At 33.1% G+C, this 25422-nt stretch overlaps 1 protein-coding gene across 1 annotated transcript; it reads right to left on the bottom strand.

The window, feature by feature from the left end:
- Positions 1 to 4189: 4189 nt before the first annotated feature.
- TERB2 (telomere repeat binding bouquet formation protein 2) lies at positions 4190 to 24029 on the bottom strand. Its single transcript, XM_010965254.3, has 7 exons — positions 23712 to 24029; positions 23528 to 23609; positions 22617 to 22756; positions 19689 to 19750; positions 16443 to 16528; positions 11055 to 11143; positions 4190 to 5914 (listed from the first exon to the last, which is right to left on the bottom strand). The coding sequence occupies exons 1-7, from the start codon at positions 23773 to 23775 to the stop codon at positions 5772 to 5774; spliced, it is 666 nt and encodes a 221-aa protein (XP_010963556.1). The 5' UTR covers positions 23776 to 24029; the 3' UTR covers positions 4190 to 5771.
- Between the last annotated feature and the right edge of the window lie 1393 nt (positions 24030 to 25422).

Genomic DNA, 25422 nt, shown 5'->3' with positions numbered 1-25422 from the left:
CCACAGACAGGTTAAGTAACTGGTTCGAGATCACACTGCTAGATAAGTGCTATAGCTGGAATTTAAACCAAGACAGTCTTACTCTGTGCTCTTAGCCACTCTTTTTTATTGAGATGTGATGTCCTCTCCAGTGATGAGGGTGAGTGCAAGTGTCATTCTGAGCATGTTAGCTTTGACATAATGAAGAATGCGTAGTAAATAGAAAACAAACAGGTATTCCAGGAAAGATCTGCATATTTTAATAAAAGTATTAATAGTTTCAAGTGGATTCTCCTGGTATACAGTAGTAACAGGATGACAGATATGCCACTGGGCCAGCAGGCCTTTCATTTGAGTACTTCAGGGAACCATTCATGCTAAATAGTATTTCTGGGAATAATTTGTACTGTGCAAAATTTTATATACTCATAGCTCTGGAAGGTCCCTTAGAGATCAGCTATTCCAGGCCAGTCATTTAGAGTATTTTTTTTCCTTTTTTTTTTTTTAATTGAAGTTTAGTCAGTTATAATGTGTCAGTTTCTGGTGTACAGCATAATGTGTCCATTGTGCTTATATATACATACATTCATTTTCATATTCTTTTTCATTAAAGGGTATTACAAGATATTGAGTATGCTTCTATGTGCTATACAGAAGAAGTTTATTTTTTATCTATTTTTATATATAGTGGTTAACTTTTACAAATCTCAAACTCAAATATATCCCTTTGCACCTCCTCTCCCCTGGTTACCATAAAATTGTTTACTAAGTCTGAGAGTTTGTTTCTGTTTTGTAGTGAGTTCATTAGTGCCCTCTTGTTTCTTTCTTTCTTTCTCTTTCTTTTCCTTTTTTTTTTTTAAGATTTCACACATGAGTAATATCATATGGTATTTTTCTTTCTCTTTCTGGCTTACTTCACTTCACTCATTTATAGTACTAACAGTTATTCTCTTTGGAGGTGGCATTCTAAGGGCCTTTTACTTTTTATATTATTTATTAACATGCCATTTAAGTTTTTATAAGAACACATCACATATAATCAGAAAAATAAAATGGTTATTCCTACTAAGACAATTAAATGGGAGAAAGAATAGTCTTTTCAACACGGTACTAGAACAACTAAATATCCACATGCAAAAGAATGAATTTGTACTCCTACCTCACACCTTATTAAAAAATTAACTTGAAATGAATCACAGATCTAAATGTAAGAATTAGAACTATAAAAGTCTCAGAAGAAAACATAGGACTAAATCTTCATGATCTTGGCTTAGGCAAAGACTTCTTAGATACAAAACCAAAAGTATAACCAACAAAATAAAAATAGAAAAACTGAATTTCACCAAAATTAAAAACTTTTGGGCTGCAAACACTGCCATCAATAAAGTGAAAGACAACCCCATATAGTGGAAGAAAATAATTATACACTACATATATGATAAAGGATTTGTATCCAGAATATATAAACATCTCTTACAACTCAATAATAAAAAGACAACCCAAATTTTAAATGGGCCAAGGACTTGAATAGCTATTGGTTCACAAACTTGGGAGCTTCCTGGGTGAAATTTGTACCTGGTCCCCGTACATGGAGGTAAGGAGAGACCAAAGGAAAAAGCAGGCCATTCCAGATTAGATGGTGACAGGATCAATAAGCAAAGGAACTTACACATGAAGCTTGTCTTGGGTGGCCACAACATGAGCAGATCTCCACACCCACCCACCGGAATCTTACAAGTTTATAAAGAGGCCTTATCTGACTGAGTTCAGTCACATATACTGCCCAGATAGACTCAACAACACATTACTCTCTCAAGGTTGCATCCTTGAAAATGGTTCCCACTGTGGGAACAGTGGACAGAGAGCACATTCCAAAGATAGAGAATGGGGTGAGAAGCCTCTGATTACCCAGGGCCAACTCATGGGTCAACCAGGTGGTCACATCCTCACAATGACCAACTATGTCCCCCAACAATAGACATTTCTCCAAAGAAGGTATTTAAAAACTCACCAACAAGCATGTGAAAAAATTTTCAACATCATTAGCCGTAAGGGAAATGTAAATCAAAACCATGAGATACCACTTCACAACCACAAGGATGACTATATTCAAAAAGACAGATAATAACAAGTGTTGGTGAGAATGTGGAGAAACTGGAACCTTCATACATTGCTGATGGATATGTAAAACGATACAGCTACTTTGGAAAACAGTTTGGCAGTTCCTCAAAATGTTAAACACAGTTTCCATGTGATCTAGCAATTCCATTCTTAGATATATACCCAAGAGAAATGAAAGCATACATCTACACAAAAACTTGTAGATGAAATGTTCACAGCAGCATTATTCCTAACAGCCCCAAAATGGAAATAACTAAAGTGTCCATCAATTGATGAAGAGATAAATAAAATATAGTATGTTCATACAATAGAATACTACTTGGCAGTAAAAAGGAATGAAGTACTGATACACGTTATAATACAGATGAACTCTACATTATGCTAAGTGAAAGAAGCCTGTCACAAAAGAGCATGTGTTATGATTCCATTTATATAAAATGTCCAGAATGGGTAAATCTGTAGAGACATAAAGTAGATTAGTGGTTGCCTATGGCAGGGGGTATGGGTGTGGGAGAGGGGCATAGGCATTGACTCCTAATGGGTAAGGGGTTTCTTTCTGAGATGATGAAAATATTCTAAGTCAGATTGTGGTGATGGTTGCACAACTCTGTCACTATGCTAAAAACAATTAAATTGTACTCATTAAGTGTGTTACTTGTATAAACAACATTATACTGTATAGCACAGGGAAATATATACAGGATCTTATGGCAGCTCACAGTGAAAAAGAATGTGACAATGAATATATGTATGTTCATGTATGACTGAAAAATTGTGCTCTACACTGGAAATTGACACAACACTGTAAATGGACTATAACTCAATTTAAAAAAAATAACAAAAAAATGTGACTTGTATAGTATGTGATTATATCTTAATAAAGCTGTTAAAAAGAAAAAAATAGCTATTCCATTAAATTGATGCTATTTGATTCAAGGTGCCATTTTATTCATTTATTATTAAACATTGAGGTTATTTTCAATTTTTCACACTGCTGAGTAATAAAGTAACTAAACACTCCATTTGAAAGAACTAATTTTTATGAAAGCTGCTATAAATCAAATAGACATATGATGTCACTAAGGTCACCTTTATAACTTCAACATTAACACTTCACAGATATAAAGAACTAGTTATCTCCAACACGAATCTCTCCCATAAAACAAGGTCAGTAGTCTGTCCTTAAGCCTCATTTATGGTTAGTTTGGCAGTAAGAGACAGAAAAATACAGTGCCTAAACAAAGAAGAAGTGTATTTCTCTGTCACACAAAAGTCTAGAGGTAGGGAAACCAGGACTGCAATGGCAGATCTCCACAATGTCCTCAGGACCCCAGGCTCCTTTTAGTCTTACTGCTTTGCCAATCATAGGGTATACTTTTATGGTTCAAACGGTAGCCATCACATCTCTATTCCAAGCAACAGGATGAAAAAAGCAGGAAAAATGGAGGTGGAAGGAAAGGGCAACAAAGGGGATGTGCCAGATGTCTTTAAGAAAAGTTCCCAGATGCCATTTCTACTGTGTATCAACTGACCAAAACATTGTTACATAGCTATACTTAATTTCAAATGAGACTGAGAATATAGTCTTTATTCTAGGTAGTATATGCCCAGATAGAAATGAGAGGTTCTGTCATCATAGAAGAAAAGGAAATAGACATTCAGAAATAAGTAGCAGACTCTGTCAATAACTCATAATTTATCTAATGACATAAAACCCTACAAAAAGCTAGAAAGAAAAATAATCTGATCACAAAGGATGAAATAAATAAGATGAACTAAGAATACACATAAATAAAAAGTATGAGGAATGACTATGCCTAATAGTGAAAAGCATCAGAGCAGACACATCTGCAAAAAAGTAGAGAACTGAAAGTTTTAATGTGGGGGATAATTTTTTATAAAATGGGAACCAGAGGCTATATCTATCAGATACACAAAGGCAAATAAAAAGAAACATTTTAAATGTGCAATATAAAAATCATACTGCTTTTCACTTCCTATTAGGACAACAGATTCTTAACAAAACATCTTTGCCTATTTTATTTGAACTTGCTTCTAATTCCTGGAAGGCTTATATTATTTACTGATTTTATTGCATCTGGTTCTATTTCAAGGATAATATATTGCATCTGACCTTTATACAATCACTTTTGTTTGGGAATCACTTTTGTTGTAGTTTTTGATTTACTATGTTAATATATACATAGTACACATGTTATAAAAATACTTGAACACTCCCAAGAAATCCCAATATACATAACTTACTGTAAATTTACTTAATTCTTTTAATAATTAATTTAAGATACAAAGACAGGCTTGGTTTTTATTTAAGAAAAATAATCAACTGAATGTGACTAAGAAATAGTATTCGGGAGAGATAATATTTAATATGTTTCAGGAAAAGATAGTTAATATTTAGGAGTTTTTTAAATTTACAAGTTCAAAAGAGTTTAACCACAAATATGAAGCTATATAAGCAAAAGTTACCATATGGGAAAAACAGAACTTTCTCAGCTAATGCTGAGATTAGTGTTAAACTTTTGTATTATGAAATTTGAGTCCTAAGAGAAAGGCCAAGACCCATGTACATCCAAATGATCCAAACACTAAAACAGGTACATTTTCTTTAGAAAATTCTACAACTGGTATGCACTTCGTAGGAGAAAGTACAGTTTTAACAAAACGATAGCGTCACAGATAATATGCCATTTATAAACCTCAAAAATGTAACAAACTCACCAGATTCTATACAGCATGACTGTATGAATAAAGATAAGAAGCTGCCTACTTGAAATCACTGAATCTCAATACTATTTCAGCTTATTTAAAAAGCCAGTCATTTTCATTTTCAAAGTTCCTGGGCCCCCTTTGCAGATCTGCTATTATATCTGACAAAGGCTACCTATAGCATATACCATGTGGGAGAACAGGGAAGCACTGACCTGGATAATCAAGAGGGTTGTGTTCCAGTCCTGGTCTAGCCCCTCATTAGTCACTGCAGGCAAGACACATTCTCAAGGCCTTCATTTCCTCATTTAAAACAAACAGGTTGGACTCACTCTTCCCTAAGATCCTTTCCAGCACTGTTGATTCTAAGGTGCCTTGTGGGTTCATTTCAGATGACATAACACTTGTTCACATTAAATCACTTCTGATACATTTATTATCAGAAACTATCCACATAAGAAATTTGAATTATTAAAATGTTTTGCTTTTACTTTTTTACATATTTTTCAAGTCAGAAACAGTAATTCAAAACTCAATTATCACATTCTAATTTTTTAATCAAAATACGACTACCAGAATCATGAAACTTAGCATTCATAGCATTAAACCTAGGAATATATATATATAATTAATAGAATATTAAAGCCAAAAGAACATCTGACAGAGAGAGAAAGAGACTGAAACTTCTTATGAAGTATGCTTCAATGACAATTACTCCATAAGAACTGTACACTCAGAATTTGTGAACATAACATTACAAGCTGGGGAAAAGTCCAGCCTGTCAAAATACAGAGCCAAAATAATTCTGAATTTCCCAAAGATACATTTTGAGGAAGAAAGAGAAAAATTCTTCCCCATTTTCTCATCCCCCTGTCCCAAAGTATATCTTTGTAACATTTTACAGAAAAAAAAATGCCCAGATAGAAAGAAGGACAATATTTAACTTAACATTTCCTCTTCAATTTGTTTTTTATAGCAGACATGTTAATTTCATTTTGAACATGGTATGCTAAATAACCTGAGCTTCCAGGAATGAAGTCATGTAGCTCCCCAAGAAATTTCTTCATGGCATCAATTGATATATAACCTATAGAATAAAAAATATATATATTTGAAATTCTGTCGTATTATCTGCCCTCAGTGTCTTTGATGTATTAGAGTTAAGATTTCTAAAGAATGTTTTTAGAAAAGAAGTGTAAAGAAGAAATACCAGTGAGAAGATTCTCCATGAAACTTGGTAATTATCAGGAATACCCTCCTCCCTGCTTCACCACTCCTACCACCTCTTAAAACACAGATACTTGATTAGCCACTTTGACTACAGAAAGTGTGATATACAGGATGGAGATGGAACATAAAAGTACCTGAACCAAAATAACTGGGAAGTGTATCTGGCTTAGAATGTAATCACTTAGACCTACCTATTCAACTAGCTACTAACCTCACAAACAACCTCTTCATCTTCACTAGTAGAGCAGGCAACACTTTCCTTCACTGCTGTAACACTGAGATAAGTCTTTAATAAAAAATTAGCTCATACAATTTAATAAGAAAAAAGCAAACAACCCAATCCAAAAATGGTCAGAGGACCTAAACAAGCAATTCTCCAGTGAAGACATACGACTGGCCACTGGCCAATAGGCACATGAAAAAAATGCTCAATGTCGCTAATTATAAAAGAAGTGCAAATCAAAACTACAATGAGGTATCACTTCACACCAGTCAGAATGGCTGTCATTCAAAAGTTCACAAATGGTAAATGCTGGAGAGGCTGTGGAGAAAAGGGAACCCTCTTACAGTGTTGGTGGGGAATTATGGAAAACAGTATGGAGATTCCTCAAAAGACTTAAAATAGACTTACCATATGACCCAGGAATCCCACTCCTGGACATATATCCAGAGGGAACCTTAATTCAAAAAGATACATGCACCCCAATGTTCATAGCAGCACTATTTACAACAGCCAAGACATGGAAACAACCTAAATGTCCATCAACAGATAACTAAATAAAGAAGTTGTGGTATATTTATGCAATGGAATACTACTCAGTCATTAAAAATAATAAAATAATGCCATTTGCAGCAACATGGATGGCCATGGAGAATGTGATTCCAAGTGAAGTAAGCCAGAAAAAGAAAGAGAAATACCATATGATATCACTTATACATGGAATACAAAAAAAAAAAAAAAAAGACAAATCTATTTACAAAACAGAAATAGACTCACAGACATAAAAGACAAGCTTATGGGTACCAGTGGAGGGTGGGAGGGATAAACTGGGAGTTAGAGATTTGCAGATACTAACTAATATGTATAAAATAGATAAACAACAAGTTTATATTGTATAACAAAGGGAACTATAGTCAATATCTCATAGTAACTTATGGTGAAAAAGAATATGAAAATGAATATATGTATGTTCCTATATGACTGAAGCATTGTGCTGTACATGAGAAATTGACACAGCATTGTAAACTGACCATACTTCAATAAAAATATATTAAGATGAGAAGAAAAAGAAATAAAAGGGGGATATACTATGTTAATGGCTTGTAAAGTTCAATACTGTTAATATAAAAATTAATGGGAAAATACATGTCACTGCTAGTCAACAGAGATTATGGTGTAATTCTGACGTCATTAATAATCTGAAATAGATATGAGTGTCAAAAAGAAAGCCTAGAATGGGGAGAGCTTAAGGACTTAATGACTTTAAGCAACACTACCTTATTGTTGCTTATCTGAGTGATAATATTTTAAGTGTAATATAAGTGCTTGTGGTTTATACTAAAATTGAAACCTAATTTAAAAGTAAATATCATATGAAAAAATTCTGATAGAGCTCAAGGATGATTGAATTTAGAATACCAACATCATCAACAGGATATCTATGCACATAGTTTGATCATTTATAATAACAGAAATAAATTCACAATTAACAAATTAACAATGAAGCCAATCATATAAAATCGATCAGTATCTTTAAAGATATTTTAATCATAGCCATTTACTTCAGAAAATCTTTTAAAGCACTATTACTATACCCCATATGGTTCATGGTCTTTGTCTATGGCTAGATTTCTGCATAAAATAAACTAGTGCATAAAAATATTAGTGTTTAATTAATTGCACACAAACACTGTGTAAAGTTTCTAAAGATATGTGTGAGGATAGAAATTTTTAAAGTAAGTACTATATTAATAAAAATAGTTCTGTAAGTTATAAAAGGACATTTATGTATCAGAAATGGATTACTGTAGCAGTTTTGAAGTACTTAGAACTTTAGGCTGAAGTTGACAGACACTCAATTTAAACTAGTTTAAACAAAAGGGGAGTTTACTGGAAGGACATTGCCCTATCAACCTCACAATCAAACTGTGAAAAAGGCAGACATATTGCTGGACCTCAGAAATAACTAGAACCAGCTCTCATGGTCATCTCATCGGTCTCCAGCGTTTCCTTTGCATGTTAGTTTCATATTCCTCTCCTGAGACAAGTTGGCTTTCCTTACATGATAGAAAACATGGCAGGTGATAGCTCTCAAGTTTTACATTTTAGAACTATGATCACTTGAGTAAGAATGACGTGACTTGCTGCATTCCATGTCTAGAAATACAGAGAAAGATCTGAGATTGGCCAGCTCAAATCAGGTATTCACTCCTAAAGCAACTGTTAGGGGTAGGAGCTAGCTCATATTTTAGAAAATGACTGTTCCTGTACAATCCAAATGAATTGGGAGGAAGAAAAGAGAATCCCTAGGAAAGGCCTTCTTGGTGGACAACTCCATACCAGTCTGTGGTAGCCAGCCTTCCAGATGGCTCTGAATGATCCCTGTCTGCTAGTATTCATGAATTTGTATAGTCTCCTCCCACTTTGTACTTGGGTTGGTCTATATGACCAACAGCCCTTGACAGAAGTAATAGTATGTCACTTCTGAGAATAGGACATAAAAAAGACAGTGGCTTCTGTCTTGGGCACACTCTTTCTCCCACTTGCATTACTCACTCTGAGTAAAGCAAACACCATGTTGTGAACAGCCCTTACAGAGAAATCCACTTGGTGAGGAGTCTAAATCTTTGGCCAAAAACCAGCAAGAACCCAAGGCCTGTCAACAACCATACGCATGAGCTTTGAAATGCATTTCCCAGTCCCAGTTATCCCTTGAAATAACTGCAGCCTGGCTAACAACTTTACTGCAACCTTATTAGAGATTTTGAGACAGGAGTATCCAACTAAGATGCTCCTGGATTCCTGGCTCTCAGAAACTATGAAATAAGAAGTGTTCATGGTTTTAACCTAAGTTTTGGAGTAATTTGTTACACAGAAATAGATAATTAATACAGTATCTATTACAACTTTCCAAACTTTTAATTATCAGAACTTTTTGGTTTGAGGACTTTTGCCTGCAAGATATTTATAATTACTAGTAATTTTTCCCCTTTTATTAACCACACATGTAGCAGTTAATCGTAACTTCTTAAGATGGGCGATAACCATTGTTATCAGACTGAGGATTTAATTCTAGTCAAAAGCAAAAAATAAACAAAAACCACACCCACACACACAAATTCCTTGATATTTTATGGGACATTGGCAATATCTGGAGATATTTTTGGTTGTCACAAATTAGGGGGTCATGGGGAGGAAGAGGAAGCAGAGGCTCTGGACGGGATGCTACTAGCATCTAGTGGGTACTGGTCAGGGTTGCCCTCTCCAACAAAAAATTATCTGGCCTAAAATGCCAATAGTTCCAGGACTGAGAAACCCTGTTCTAGGGTATAGCTCCAACTTGTATTTTCTAAAGTCTAATTAGTTCTATTTTAAGAGATTTAACATTCATTGAGTTGAACCTAACCTATTTTGAGGAAGAGACAGCCAGGTTATAACCACAAAAATTGATTCCATTGCCTAAATATAGAACTCTCATTCTCTACATTTTCAATTAACACAAGTTGATTTTCCCAACAAGTTCTTTTTTCCTGTACAAGCAGTTGAGCATGAAAAAAAAGAAGTTCTATCACGTCACATCAAGATTAAAGACAAATGACTTGTGTTTTAAAAAATAAAGCTTTCTTCCAAGAAAGCGCTATTTTAAAATTTAATGTACAAATATAAAGAAAGAAAATAATTATTCAACTGAGCAAATAAAAACGTCAGAAAATTTTACTTTAGTTCTATCAATAAAATCAACAACAGATTACCAAAGGTCAAAATTATACTTTAAAGATTCTGACTAATAATCCTCAAATAATGTGGGGATTAAGAGCGCCAACTGTCCCCACAGTTGAAAATCTGCTTATAATACATAGCTGGTCCTGGGGATTCAAGGTTCCTCCTTACCTATGGTTCTATATCCACAAATTCAACCAACCACAGATCATGTAGCACTATCGCATTTATTATTGAAAAAAAATCCTCATGTAAGCGGACTCTCTCAGTTCAAACCCATGTTGTTCAAAGGTCAACTGTACTACTTAGTTCATTGTCCTCTGCAGTCCACTATTGCTCCTAAGAATCCCAGAACTGACTTTTCTACTATCGTAGTTAGGTAGCAGTTTTCTTTGATGTCTCCAAGACTCAGCCCAAAACTACACATTAAAAGTTCTTTTTAAAGTGCTTTTCTAAAGCATATTTTATATTACTCAAATGATTAGAAGAAAAAAACGGCTAGACAAATTGATTAGACAGAATAGTAACATGAGAGAAGACATTTAGGAATTTGTAGGCTAGTTACAAGAGATAGTTTTGACACTGCTAAATAAAGGAAAATGATAAATACACAAATTATTTTTTAAATAAAATGTCAAAAACCTATACTTTTTAAACTGTAGTGTTTTAGAAACAATTTTTAACTCTATTTTTTAAATTATAATGACCCTACTGAATACTACCCAGCTCAAATTATCCAAATATAACTTTCTCACCTTACCTCACTTAGCACTATCCAAATCCAGGTGGTCCACATTTCAACTAGTTCTCTTGTTTGCACCCTCTCAATGTCAGCTTCAGTTAGCTATCTTCTCTTTACTTTGGGCACTAGGAAACCCAAATACATATACAGGTCATATCTGCAGATTAATCTATTTAATGTGTGAATGATGTCTCCTATTGGCATGTATAATAAAAGGGGGCTCTTCTTGCTAGGCTAGTACAACAGCTTTACTGTACAAAATATTCCCTTGTTTCTTCCCTACTTAGATTGACTCTAAATTTTATTTTAAAGTACCTGTTACCATGTTGTTCACTGGATAATTCTGAAGAGGGAAGTACATCTGTTTTTCTGCAACTGGAGTCCATATAAAACACTTTTCTGTCCTATAAAATAAAACATATAGAAAGTCATATTCATATTTGCTTTTTTGGATTTGTTTTACAAATGAGAAATTATTCCAGACAATATACACAGTAATCTAAATGCTCTTTCATCAGACTTCAGTCTCACTGTGTGAAAATGTTAACTATGAACCTCTTTAGTGCTTCTAAGTAATATAAGGGCCCATACAGATATTTTTGGTTTTCTTGGCTGCATCATAAACAAGTATTTACTGAGTAAACAGAGGCCTGGGTTTTTCCCTAAATATTCTTGAAAGCATAGTAATTTACTAACACTTCATAATTAGATCAAATATATATACACACACACACACACACACACACACACATATAAAATCTTAAATACGCTTAAAAAAAAGCAAAAAGAAAAGACTCTACTTTAAATAATCACAGAATTTACCATTATTTAGTGTTCAAATAATTGAAACGCTATTATCTAGTACTTACATACTTTAAAATACATTAAAAATGGTGTCTGGAAAAATCATGAGGTACACTAAGTGACTTCTGAGTTTAAAAGAAAAAGTTAAATTATTCTGAATATCACTATAGAGTAAAATTAATTATATTCTAATTTTTAAGGAGTTAAGCAGTTTTCAACTAAAACATCTTATCTTTTTACTGTGCCAAATAACAATGTTTACTATATTTAGACTACAAATAGCCAATAGATAATACAATTGCATGAAAATAAAAACCTCAATAATAAGAAACTGGGGTCATCTTTAAATTCATTATTTTCTAAAAAACCTAAAGTTATACTGAGTGATAACAAAGGCTTTATTTTCAATTTGTTTAATAGTTAGATTTCATCAAAACTCTTTTAAAACTATGGCTTAGTTAGGATGAGATCCTACAAATAAAGCAAAAACAGTTTTCCCAGAAAAGTTAGTAACTAAACAAGGATACCCATTATCATCACTATTATTTATCATGGCTCTAAAATTTCTGGCCAAGCAAAAAGAGATGGGGGAGGGGAAAGAAAGAAATGGAAAAGACATCTAGTAAAATGGAAGAGTTATCTAGCAAAAAGGAAGAAGCAATTTTCATTATTAACAAATGATATGAAGAAACCATCAAGAAGAAAAATAGCAAAATAACAATAATAATCTTAGAGAAGATTTTCCTAATTATGACACAAAACTCAAAAACATATTAAAGAAAATATTAATAAGAATGAATACACAGAGTAAAAAATTTCTGCATGACAAAACCTAACATTTTTTAAGTCAAAAGACAACCAATAGGATAAGAATTGTAATTTATTTCACAAAGAATTCATTCTCCTAAAACAAAGGGGTCTCAGCCAAAAAAAATAACTCAGTCAATAGAAAAACATGCAAAGGATATGAACAAACAGTTCAGAAGAGGAAATGTAAGCGGTTCTTAAACATGAAAAGACACTCAACCTCACTCATAATAAGAGCAAGTCAGACAGAAAACTAGAGTGAGATACCATTTGTTTCTATCAGATTAGCGAAGACCAAAACATATGATACACACTGTGTTGGAGAAAGTATAGAAGAAAGAAGGGTGACTAACCATCCCAATTTACCCTAGACTGAGGGGTTTCCAAAGACATGGGGCTTTTCAACATTTAAACCAGGACAAACCCAAGCAAACCTCAATGGTTGGTTAGTTACCCTAGCCCAGAAAAGGCACTTACATACACAACCAGTAGAATTGTAAACTGGTTAACCTCTATGGAGGGCAATTTAACAGACTTATCAAGGATATAAAATGTACACACCTTTTGACCTAGCAATTCCCCTTCTCAGAGTTACCCTACAGATACTCACACACATGCAAAATGACATTACATGATCAATCACTGAAGCACTGTTTTTAACATCCAATTAGAAATCACCTAAAAGTCCAGTAAAATAGTTAAATTATGGTAAATCCATACAAAAAAAGTGAAAACTGTTTAAGTACTAATATGGAATGATCTCCAAGGTAAATTTTAAGAGAAAAAAGGAAAGGTGCTAAGCAATGTTTATAGAATATTACTATTTGTGAAGAAAAGGAGAAATCAAAGAATATTTATTTGGATTTGCTAGCATATGCATATACTGGAAACTGATGATATTGGTTGCCTCTGGGAGGGAAACTGGCTAGCTAGGAGACAATATATTTCATAGTATCCCCTTTTGTATATCTTGGATTTCAAATCATATGAATATATTACCTATTAAAAATAATTAAAATTTGAAAATAGAAAAATAGTGAAAAGCATGAAGTGGTAAAGAAAAGATTTTTAAAAGGCAAATGACAAGTTTGGGACTTGCCTTGTCAGGTATTAAAATACATAAAGTTATATAACTTAAAAGAATATTGTACTGATATAAAAATAGATCCACAGAGTAAGGGAATAAAACAAATAGTCTAAAAATAGATCTCCAGACACAAAAACAACATATGACAATGGGAAATTACATATCAGTTGTAGATAGATTTATTATTTTAAAAAGCCAGTGGAAGTTTCCTATTTGTAGGACAAAAATAAATTTCAATCTTCACCTATTACTATACACCAAAATAAGTATCTGCAGAATTAAAAAACTATTTGATCTCTGAACGGGAAAGGAATTTTCTGAACATAAAAGCAATAGGAGAAATTATAAGGGAAAAGTGATTAACAACGTAAAAATTTAAAACATATCTCTAAGAAATATAAGCCAGACAACAAACTGAGGATATAATGTGACAAAAAAGATAATATAGCTATTATATAAAGATATCAGACAAGTTGATAAGAAAAACAGTAAGACTCCCCATAGAAAATGGAAAAAGGGTAAAAACAAACCACAGAAAAAGAAATGTAAAATGCTAATAAACAAGTTAAAAAGATTCAAATCTATTACTAATCAAAGAAAAATGCAAATTAAAACAAGATGCCATTTTTCATCTATTAAATTAGCACAAGACTTCTTACTAATACTCAATATACTGACGAGGATGTGGTGAGACCAACACTGTGTACTTCTGTGGGAAGCAACTAACAATAGGCCTCATGGCCTTTAAAAACATTCATATCTCAATACTGTAAATTCCATATCTGAGAATTTACATTAAGAAAATTATCTAAAAAGTAGAGAAAGATTTATTTTTAAAAAGATGTTTATGAAGGTGCCACAAGAGTAACAAGTTATAAATAATTTTTTTTAATTTTAAAGGAAGGTGGTTAAACAGACAATAAGATGAAATATTATATACAGCTATTACGAATCATAGTATCAAATAAGGTTTTTCAAAATAGAGAACTACCCGTAGAATGCTAAAATCAACTCTACTTAATGTGCGTATCTGTATAATACTAGCAAGAAATGTGTTAATGTTGATGGTGGATTTCTGAGTGGTGAGTTTGCTTATAATTTAAATTTTCTGTATTCTTTTCTGTGTTTTCTGTTTTGACAAATTACATGCATTATACTTATGATAAAATAATTAAGAACAAGAAAAATAAACAAAGATTCATGCCATTTTCAGAAGATTTCGGAACATATGGGGAAAGGAAATAGCATAGTGATTAAAAGTTTGGACTCTAGATCAGCTAGAATTGGTTTCAAATGAGCTTCACTATTTATATTAGATCAATTATTTAGGTCTCTAAAACTATTTCCTCAATTGTAAAATAAGGCAAATAGTATTTACCTATCTTATAAGGTTGTGAGAATCAAATGAAATATTGTGAACTGCTTAGCTCACAAATGTCCTGTATTTGGCAAGTGTTCAATAACTAGTTCACTACCTAGTGCTCAATATCACTGGTAGGTAGCATGCCAACAAAATAAACCACATGAGTAGGTTCAAAGTGTATTTTATGTATGTTCACTCTGCACCCTCTGGTGGTTCCGTAAGGAAAAAGGCTCTAGGTAGACACCTACCTTTGTCTATTTTTATTATTGTTATTGTCTATTTTGTTGTTATTGGAAAGTATTGGGCATATTTTCCCCAGAGTTGTAAGCCCTCTTCGTATATTAAGGAAACTAGCCTATCTGAAATGCTTTTTCAAGTATATACTTTCTTTTGATTTGGTTTATGGTATTTTTAATGCCATGTACAAGTTTAAAATATTTTTGGTAGTCATATTATCAACCTTTCCCCTATGGTTTCCACTTTTTGTAGGACAATCATTTCTTGAAAAAAAAACTATATATCTGATGTCTTTCCTAGTTAAGTGAATCACTGGGAGTTACTCTTTCATTTTTATTTTTCATTCTTTTGTTATACCGTCACTTGATAACCATTCTCTCCTCTACCAATTGCTTAAGAATATCTTCATGGTCTCACCTCTTCTATTTTCATTTTTCCTCCTTTCCTTATCAGTTTCTTATCTCAAAAAGCATAATAAGTTCAAAGGAGCGCTATACATAGAAATCTCAAAGACCTAGAATATGGATACTGAATCTTAGGTGGTAGAATATCTACAAGTCACAGAACCATGAAGCAATAGTTTACTAAACTTAAAATAATTAAATATATAACTTTGTTTAATCAGATAAAAACTTATATCAAATTATAACAAACCAGACAGAATGTACCAAAATATATAAGAAAAAATTATGTGAGAAAAACTTAAAATTGAAAAAAACTATATAAATTAAACTCATTAATTTTTATATTGAAGAAAGATCATTTTTATTTCATCAGCTAAGTACCAGACTTTGGAATAGCTAATGTTCCCTATAAACATTTGAAAACCACTGAACTGGAAAATATGGAATGGACTAGGTAATGAATAAGCCTGCAACAAAGGCAGCTCTCATAGATTGGTTCTAACATAATGTCAAGTCCATGTTTGTTTTTTTAAATTTAATTTTAATTTCTTAAACCAAAGTAGCCACATTACAAACAACTGGGAAAGAAAAGGGGGAAATCACCCAGAATTTCCAATCCTAATAAAATTACTGCTAATATTTAGTTTATTTCCTTATTATTAAATACATATTCTAAAAATAATGTAACAGTGATCACAATATACATAAAATTCTTGTTTCAGTTTTTCAAGGATAGCATAGCATAATAGTTAACTGCATGGGCTATGGAATTAGACTGACTCAGTTCAAATCCTGCTTTTCCCCACTCAATTATTAAGTTTGTATGACTTCGGGGAAATTAGTTAATCTATCTAATCCTAGATCTCTTTTTCTGTAAAATGGCAATGGTGATAATGATATCAGTCTCACAAGATGACTGTGAAAATTAAATGAGATAAACACACAGTGTTCAAAGATGTCTATACTGAATTGAATATTGATGAAGTATATGAATTCAATACCTTTTGGATAATTCTTTTTTGTTATCTGTTGTTAGTTCACTGCTTTCCCTAAGGGCCTTTATTTCATTTGGTGTTACTCCATCATGCTGTGGATAGAAAAAGAAATCACACTTTAAAAAACAAGCACACCAATGATCCAATCAATACCGGTTTTGAAAAAGCAAAAAATTGGTAATATACACCAAGAATCACAAAAATATTTATACACTTAAGTCCATTCCATTTAGTTTGGTGGGAAAAACTTACAAAATTTTGTACACACACAGAATAAAAATATTATCTATTTTAGAGATAAAGAAATAAACCAGGATTTTAAAAATACCGGCTATGGTTGTATTACATAGTGAAATTGACTGATTTTATTCTTTCTTTTCTTAATTGAACTACAGTTGATTTACAATGTTGCAGTAGTGTCAGTGTACAACAAAGTTATCCAGTTATGTACAAACATATATATATTATTTTTCATATTCTTTTCCATTATAGGTGACTATAAGATCCTAAATATAGTTCCCTGTGCCATATAGTAGGTCCTTATTGTATTCTCTTAATTTTTGAAAACTTGCCTAATGTGGTCATATTACTTTTTAGTTTAAAAAATATAAGGAAACCCAAAATAGTGTTAATTTAAACTTTCTTAAAATCCTTGACTTGAAAATTCTTAGGTTTCCTGCGTGTTAGAAATCAAAAATATGGAGAAAGCTGAACAAATTTTGTTTCCTCTTCAAAATCAAAGTGGAGTATTTAGCTATGGAGTTACAAAAGAACTAAATGTATATTAAGCTTGTCCAAAGGATTATGTGAAAGTGACTCAGATACTGGTACCTATCACATAATATATTTACTTAATACGCCATTAGGAAATTTCTATATTTAGGTTGTAATAATTTAGGTCATTCCAAATAATAATAATGTTCCCCAAACTACTCTCCAGATTTACACATTATTGTCATTGAATGAAGTACTTTCTATACATATATTCTATGATTACATTATTATAATTCATTAATATTAAATATCAATCAATATTTGAAAGAACAAAATCTTTTATCATATAATCATACAATTTCTAGAGTCAATAGTCAATACAGGTATGTTCTACTAATTTTTTAGTAGAAAAAACATTGGATTGGGTTGGAGCTGAGAAAATTTGGTTCCATTTTGCTAATATCTGGCTGTGTGCAATAAGTCAGATCTTTATCTTCTTACCTCAGTTTTCTCATTTCTAAAATAGAATGATTAAATTAATGATCTTTAAGGGCCTTTTGGTATACTCAATAACTTCTGTCAAATAATAACCATTCTATCACCACTCATGTCCCTGGAAACACTGTGACAAGTCAAGGATTAGACATTTGATCCTTAGTACAACATAGCAAAAGATACTAAAAGAACTATTATTTTCAGATGATGACACATGAGGAAGAAAAAAACAATTAAAGGAATACAAAATGTATAAATTAATTGCTTGGCTTCACACATATTATAAAGATTTTTCTAACTTTTTATTTTGAAAAATTTCAAGCTTATCAAAAAGTTAAAGGATAATACAATAAGTACTATGTATCTTTTGCCTAGATTCACAAGTTGTTAACATTTTTGCCACCCTTCATGCCCTCTGCCTCTCATTTTTTATTTTTGTTAGACCATTTGAAAATATTTGTGGATATTAATGACATTTCACTCCTTAATCTTTAGCATGCATTTTCTAAAAAAAAACCCAAAACATTCTTTTATGTTTATAATACCACTATCACAATTAAGAAAATTAACACTAATTCAATATCACCTAATATACAGTTCATATTTGAATTTTTCCAACTGTTCTCAAAACTCTCTTTTTTTTATTCTTTTAAATTAAAAAAAATCCAGCATCCAATCAAAGTTCATACATCACATTTGGTTGTTATGTCTCAATCTAGAATAGTTTTCTTGCTTTTTTTAGTTTTTTATGACATTGTTTTAAAGAGTCTAAGACAGTTGTTCCATGACATGTTCCATAATCTGGAATTGTTTGAGTATTTACTCATAATTAAGTTCAGCATTTTGAACAAGAACACTGTAAGAGAATACTGTGTACTTTTTATTATATCACATCAAGCTGAACATAATGAGAAGTTATTCCAACATTGGTGATGCCAAATTTGATGTTAGTTAAGACGGTGTCTGCCAGATTGTTTTATTGTAAAGGTATATTGCTCTCCTTTGTAATTAATAAGTAATCTGTGGGGTGATAGTTTTAGATCATAGTTTTAACATCCATTAATGATCCTTGCCTAACCCAATTATTTTATTGGGGGTGGTAAAATGAGAATTTTCTATTGTATCATCTTTTCTAAATTTTTTAGCTTTTCTTCTGAAAGGAAATTTTCCCTTATCCCATCTTTTCTACATTTATTAGCTCTTCTTCTGAAAGGAAATTTTCCCTTATCCCATCTTTTCTTTCCTTCCTTCCCTCCTTCCATCACGTCTTCCTTCCTGCCCTCCTTCCTTTTCTCTTTTCCATGTTTCTTCCTCCCTTCCTTCCTCTGTTCTTCCTTTTTTTCTTTCTTTATGCTTTTGGAGTATCCCTTACAGAATCAGGACTTTCAAAATTTTAATGTATTATAATCCATTACTGGCATTATTCTTTTTTTCCCAACAACTAGTAATTTATTCCTTTTGTTTAGGTTTAAAAAAACATAGATTTTTGTTTTTTAAGCTATTTTTATTGTGAACCATCTATAGTAAGTTCTGTACATACACTCTCTCATCTCATTGCCATCATTCTTTTTGATGCTAAAATTATCCCTTTTGGCTGTGCACAAAGATTTTGAAGTAAGTCAAAAGAATAGGCAAATTTGAGGCAGGATGGCAAAAGCCAAAAATTTTTCAGTAATGCAAACATTTATTAAGGGGTATTATTCATAACGTTTAACAAATGGCACAACACAGGAATTAATCAGAATCTACACTGGCAGTAAAGAACTAGTAAATACTGTGTATCTATTAGTCCCTTAATATTACTGAGAGAAGGAAATTTTCAAAATTTTAATGTGAATAATTGTACTTATTCAAAAATATCTCAATTTTACTTGTACTAGTATAAAAACAAGGTCAAACTAGATAATGTTCAATAAAAGCACGTCCTTTAAATCCCTTTGAATCATTGGTGCTAACATGTAACAAGTACACATTTTTAAGATTACATTGCTTTCAAAATTTTTTGAAACTGTAGATTCTAATTGAGTACCTTAATTTACTAACCTTTTCCATCAGAAAATGTTGGCCTTGTTCCCAAATAAAACTACCAATTTTTCTTCTTATTTCTGTAATAAAAACAAATCCAATACTATTTTTTAAAAGTAACTTTGCAGAATTTTCTAATTGCTTGAGGCTTGAAATCTCTAGGTCAGCATTATTTCACTTGAATCAAAATTACCTGAAATACTTGTTTAAAATGCAGATTCTTACTGAACTAGATCATTGAGGAGAAGCTCAGGAACTTGCATTTCTAACAAACTCTCCAGATGATTCCAATGCATTATGAGAACAATTGTTGTAAACTTTTTCTGCTATAATATATATATCTCCATCAGATGTCAGTGTTTTTAGGCCCAGCATTAATAAAGAAGATAATTTTACAGTCAAAATAAAAGACATAAAATCCCCAAATTTGTAGAGCAGAGATCCTTAAGAATTCAATAAATTACTTTGCTAAAAGAAGGCTGGATGACCAACATGTCTAGTGTGCATGGTAGTGCTGGAATTCTACAATGCTCAGCATGACAAAGGACTATGTGGTCATCTTAAATCAATTATCTCAATAGTTTACAGTAGCCCACTCAAGGACAAAGAGTCAACATTCCTTTAGACCTAAACTGTCCAAATAGTACCCACTAGAGTAGGCACATGTGGGTACCATATTGAAAATGTGGCTGGGCCAAATTGAGATGTGCTGTGTTTAAAATAAACCCTAGATTTCAAATTTGGTATCAAAAAGAGAATGTAAAATATCTCAATAATTTTTATACTGATTATATATTGAAATATTTTATATATGTCAGGTTAAATAAAGTATATTTTAAAAATTATTTTCATCTATTTCTTTTTATTATTTTTAATGTAGCTACTAGAAAATTTAAAATTAGTATATGGCTTACAGTTGCCCCTCACACTTCTACTAGACAATCCTGGCCTAGATAAATAAATATACCTTTTATTTTTTAAAAGGAGCATGTTTTCATTTAAAACAGATTTAAAATTTTAAATACATTTTAATGTAAGATGCTAAACTCAAAGAGTTAATAGAAGTGATAACTTAAAATCAGATCAGATAGTCATTCCACAATATAAGCTCCCTGAAGATGGGTATTCATTAGTTCAGTTTTTGAGTAAATCAATTCTATCCAGTCATTTATTTGCATAATCACTTAGAACAATTTATTGTTGTAAGTTATAACTAGGTCTCGGCAGGACATCAACTATGGAAGGAACCCAATCTTTGGGGTTTCTAAAACTCTTCTATAGAAATACTTTTCAATTTTTTTTAATACTCTGCTCACTGGGAATTTGTACTATCTTCAATCTGTCTTACTAGAGATGGACACATACCCATCAAGAAACACATAAAACCATCAACAGATGACTGGATAAAGAAGATGTGGTATATTTATACAATGCAAATCAAAACTACAATGAGGTATCACCTCACACCAGTCAGAATGGCCGTCATTCAAAAGTCCACAAATGACAAATGCTGGAGAGGGTGGAGAAAAGGCAACCCTCCTACACTGCTGGTGGGAATGCAGTTTGGTGCAGCCACTGTGGAAAAGAGTATGGAGATTCCTCAAAAGACTAGGAATAGACTTACCATATGACCCAGGAATCCCGCTCCTGGGCTTATATCCAGAAGGAACCCTACTTCAGGATGACACCTGCACCCCAATGTTCATAGCAGCACTATTTACAATATCCAAGACATGGAAACAGCCTAAATGTCCATCAACAGATGACCGGATAAAGAAGATGTGATATATTTATACAATGAAATACTACTCAGCCATAAAAACCTACAGTATAATGCCATTTGCAGCAACATGGATGCTCCTGGAGAATATCATTCTAAGTGAAGTAAGCCAGAAAGAGAAAGAAAAATACCATATGAGATCGCTCATATGTGGAATCTAAACAAACAAACAAAGCATAATACAAAACAGAAACAGACTCATAGACATAGAATACAAACTTGTGGTTGCCAAGGGGGCGGAGGGTGGGAAGGGATAGACGGGATTTCAAAATTGTAGAATAGATAAACAAGATTATACTGTATAGCACAGGGAAATATACACAAGATCTTATTGTAGCTCACAGAGAAAAAAATGTGACAATGAATATATATATGTTCATGTATAACTGAAAAATTGTGCTCTACATTGGAATTTGACACAACATTGTAAAATGATTATAAATCAATAAAAAATGTTTAAAAAAAAAGAAACACTGGATAATAATGCAAGACCTACAAAAATGGAATATTTAAAGTTAGCCCATAAAAGACAGGTAGGAGTTGGACAGAAAAGGATAAGAAAGGGTGTTCCAAGAAGGGAAAACTAAAAGAACTAATCTCAGAAGCAATTTACTTGCCCTTTACTTCACAAGGTTGCTGAAATAATTAATATGAAAGTGCTTTCAATAATATAAAGAACAATATAAACACATGGGTTTATTATCGCATTGAATCTTGAAATATCAGAAAAAAAAATCCAGAAAAATAATAAGATTCAAAACTAGCAAAGCACCTTTATTGCATACTCACAGGTCAGCCTACTTAATATATTATCTCATTTTATCCTCAAAACAACTCGAGAGAAATTGCTAGGTCACAAAATTAGTAAATGTTGGATCCTAGCCGGTGAACAATGTGAGGACAAGATCTGTGTCTGTCTTATTCACCACTTAATCTCTAGTACCTGGGTTGAAACATGGCACACAGTAGCAGCTCCGTGAATGCATGAATGAACAATAAACAAAGCTAGTATACACACCCAAGGAAAAGTGATCTGAAGTCTATGCATTTCCACTTACATTAATTGATACAAAACAAAAATCTCTGACTGAAAACAAACATCAGTAAAGTTGGGTAACACAGCTAAATTTGGCCATCTAGGGATTAGATGAAAGATCTTCACTAACCTTTTTGCAGGCATGCAGGAGGAAGAATGAAATGACCTAAAGCCACCGAGTTTTTTATTTCAGCATTAGCTACTGCAGAGAGATAGTAGGCATGAAAAACTGTAGCATTATCTTCTATGTAATCAAGACTCTGATATATTCTAGGAGAAAGGAAGGAAATATTTTAGGTTATGAAATGAACAAGAATGTATTCAACCTTTCAAAAGAAGTAAATGAGTGGAAGCAGGTAGAATTATCTGTAGGGAATTATCTGTAGGTATTCAGGAGACTGGTGCAGTGAGGGGTGAGGAGGGGCAGCCAGGAAAGTGATCAGACTTCTGTTTTGTAAACACAATGGGACAGCAATGCGAAGGTGGATCACAGGTAGACTGGAGGCAGAACATCCTCTCAGAAAGTTACTGTGGTAGGAAATGAGGTAACTTAGAGTGTATACTAAGGTGGTGGCAGTAAGAACAAAGAACATTTACAGGGGTACAATCCGTGGTGTTTGGCCATGGATTAATTAATGGATTCATGGGTGTAGGAGTTATTATTCAAAAGGAACTACCAAGGTTTTATGAGGGGCAATCAGGAAATTTGACTTAACCATATTGAATATGAGGGCCCTCCAAGGCGCCACATGGATGTGGGAGAGGCAGTTGGAAACACACACAACTGGAACTCGGGAAGAGACTCGAGGGCTAGGTAGAAGGCCATGCCATTTAGACAGAAAGGAGAGAGAAAATTACCTATTCCACACCCGCCCCCTAACCCCGCCGCCGCCACCATCCCGCCCCAAGCACGTCTAGGACTGAAAAAGTGGCGTTTCCAGTCTCTTCCTATTATTAGTATTTATTGGTGCATTGCAACTTCTGTCTTCAACTCCTGGCTCAACATGACCCAAATGGCACTGCCAGGTGGACTTCAGGTACCTCAGCGTGTCCGGGTGTGACGCATCGCAGCTGAACAAGAAGTCGGCGTCCCTCGGGTCACTGATCGTCCCCCCTTCAGCCACTGCGGAGGCAAAGGCACAAGGTGAGCCTAGTAAGTACCCTGGAGCCAAGGTACCAGTGGGAGGTGTACCACATCACCCACACCTTCCGCCTAGCTTCCTACCCCAGAACTGCCTCAGGTCGCGGCTGACGCTGCGGCAAAACCAGCCCCGCTGCCCTTGAAACATGGCGCCGCCTCACAAGGGAGGATGTGGGGGAGGGGCGGCCGGGAGTCGAGATCGCTGATTGGCCCCAGGTCTGAAGCCACGCTCCATGATTGGTTCTCAGGGTAATGGGCGGGAAAGGCCTGAGGCACAAGGAAGAAGGTTCCGTCGCTGCTAGTCTGTGGTGAGCGGCTCTTGGGATTGTGGAGAAGCCTCTCAGATTTACCTGTTATGGCGGAGGAGGAAGGTCTGTTGTGCTTGTAAGTTTTAAACCCTGAGTATTAAAGTTATTGTTCTTTGTTATTATTTTGAAGCAAAAACCATTTTATCATTTCATCTATAAATGTGTCAGTTGGACTCTCTAAAAGGTGAAGTCTTCTTAAAAACATAACACAACATCGTTATCACACTTAAAAAATAATAATTCTTTAATATAGTCATATATCACCAGTGGTCAAATTATATATATATTTTTTTTGCAGTTTCACCCCCAAACCCCCTTACAGAAAAGCTATATTTCTCTGGTGTTGAGTCGATTTAATCTAAAATTTCAAAAATATTGATATAAAGTTCACCATAAAATCTTTTATAATATTTATTAATGTTTGTAGCTCTGTAGCAATGGTTCCTTTTTCATTTCTGACATTAATTACTTGTGCTTTCTTATTTCTTAGTCTTACCAAAGTTTTGTCATTTTTATTAGCCTTTCAGACACTTCTGACACTGTTGATACTCTCATACATTTCTTTTCTGTATCATTCATTTCTGCTCTTATAATTTCCTACTTTTCTAGCTTTCAATTGCTGTACTTTTTTTCATTTCTTGAAAGAGATGGCTTATTTTCATCCTTTGTTTTTCTAATATGTGCATATAAGGCTGTAAATTTTCTTTAAACTGTGTGCCAGTTAAAGATGTCACTTTTTCTGTTACCATTCAATTCAAAATATGTTCAGATTTCCAACTGAGTTTTTTGATTTATGGATTATTTAAAATATTTTTTAAATTTCCAAATTCATGTGATTATTTAGTTGTCTTGTTTTTATTGATTTCTTGTTTAAATGTATTAATATCAAAGAATATGGATTGTGTGATTATAATCCTTTAAAATTTGTTGAAATTTTCTTTATGACTGAAGTATGTGATCAGTGTTCCATGTGTGTTTGTAAAGAATGTCCTGCAGCTGTTGGATATTCTTGTTTGTCTGGTATGGTGTTCTACATATGTTCATTGAGTCAAGTTTGTTAATCATATTGTCTTATTCTATCCATTACTGAGAGAGGCATGGTAAAAACCTGCTTTATTTGTGGGTTTTTCAATTCCTTCTTGTTAATTTTTTATTTATGTATACTGAAATTATGTTGTTAGGTACATGCAAATGTACACTTGTTTTTCTAGTTGATTGAACAATTAAGCACTTGAATATGAAAGGCAAAACTTTAAAACATAGAATAGAACACAGGAGAATATCTCTGGCCTCTGAGAAAGATTTTTTGGAAATAGTAGAAGAAGATATTTTGCAGTGCAAATAACCAACAAAGAATTGGTATCTAGAAAATATAAATAACCCTACGAATCAATAAGAGACACAATATGATGCAAAATGGGCAAACACCTATATAGGCATTTTGCAGAAGAGGAAATTTAAATGGCCAAGATACTTATAAAAAGATG

Source organism: Camelus bactrianus, chromosome 6 (genome assembly GCF_048773025.1).
Source record: "Camelus bactrianus isolate YW-2024 breed Bactrian camel chromosome 6, ASM4877302v1, whole genome shotgun sequence".
Taxonomy (NCBI): Eukaryota; Metazoa; Chordata; class Mammalia; order Artiodactyla; family Camelidae; genus Camelus; species Camelus bactrianus.
This window is presented reverse-complemented; position numbering and strand designations above follow the sequence as displayed.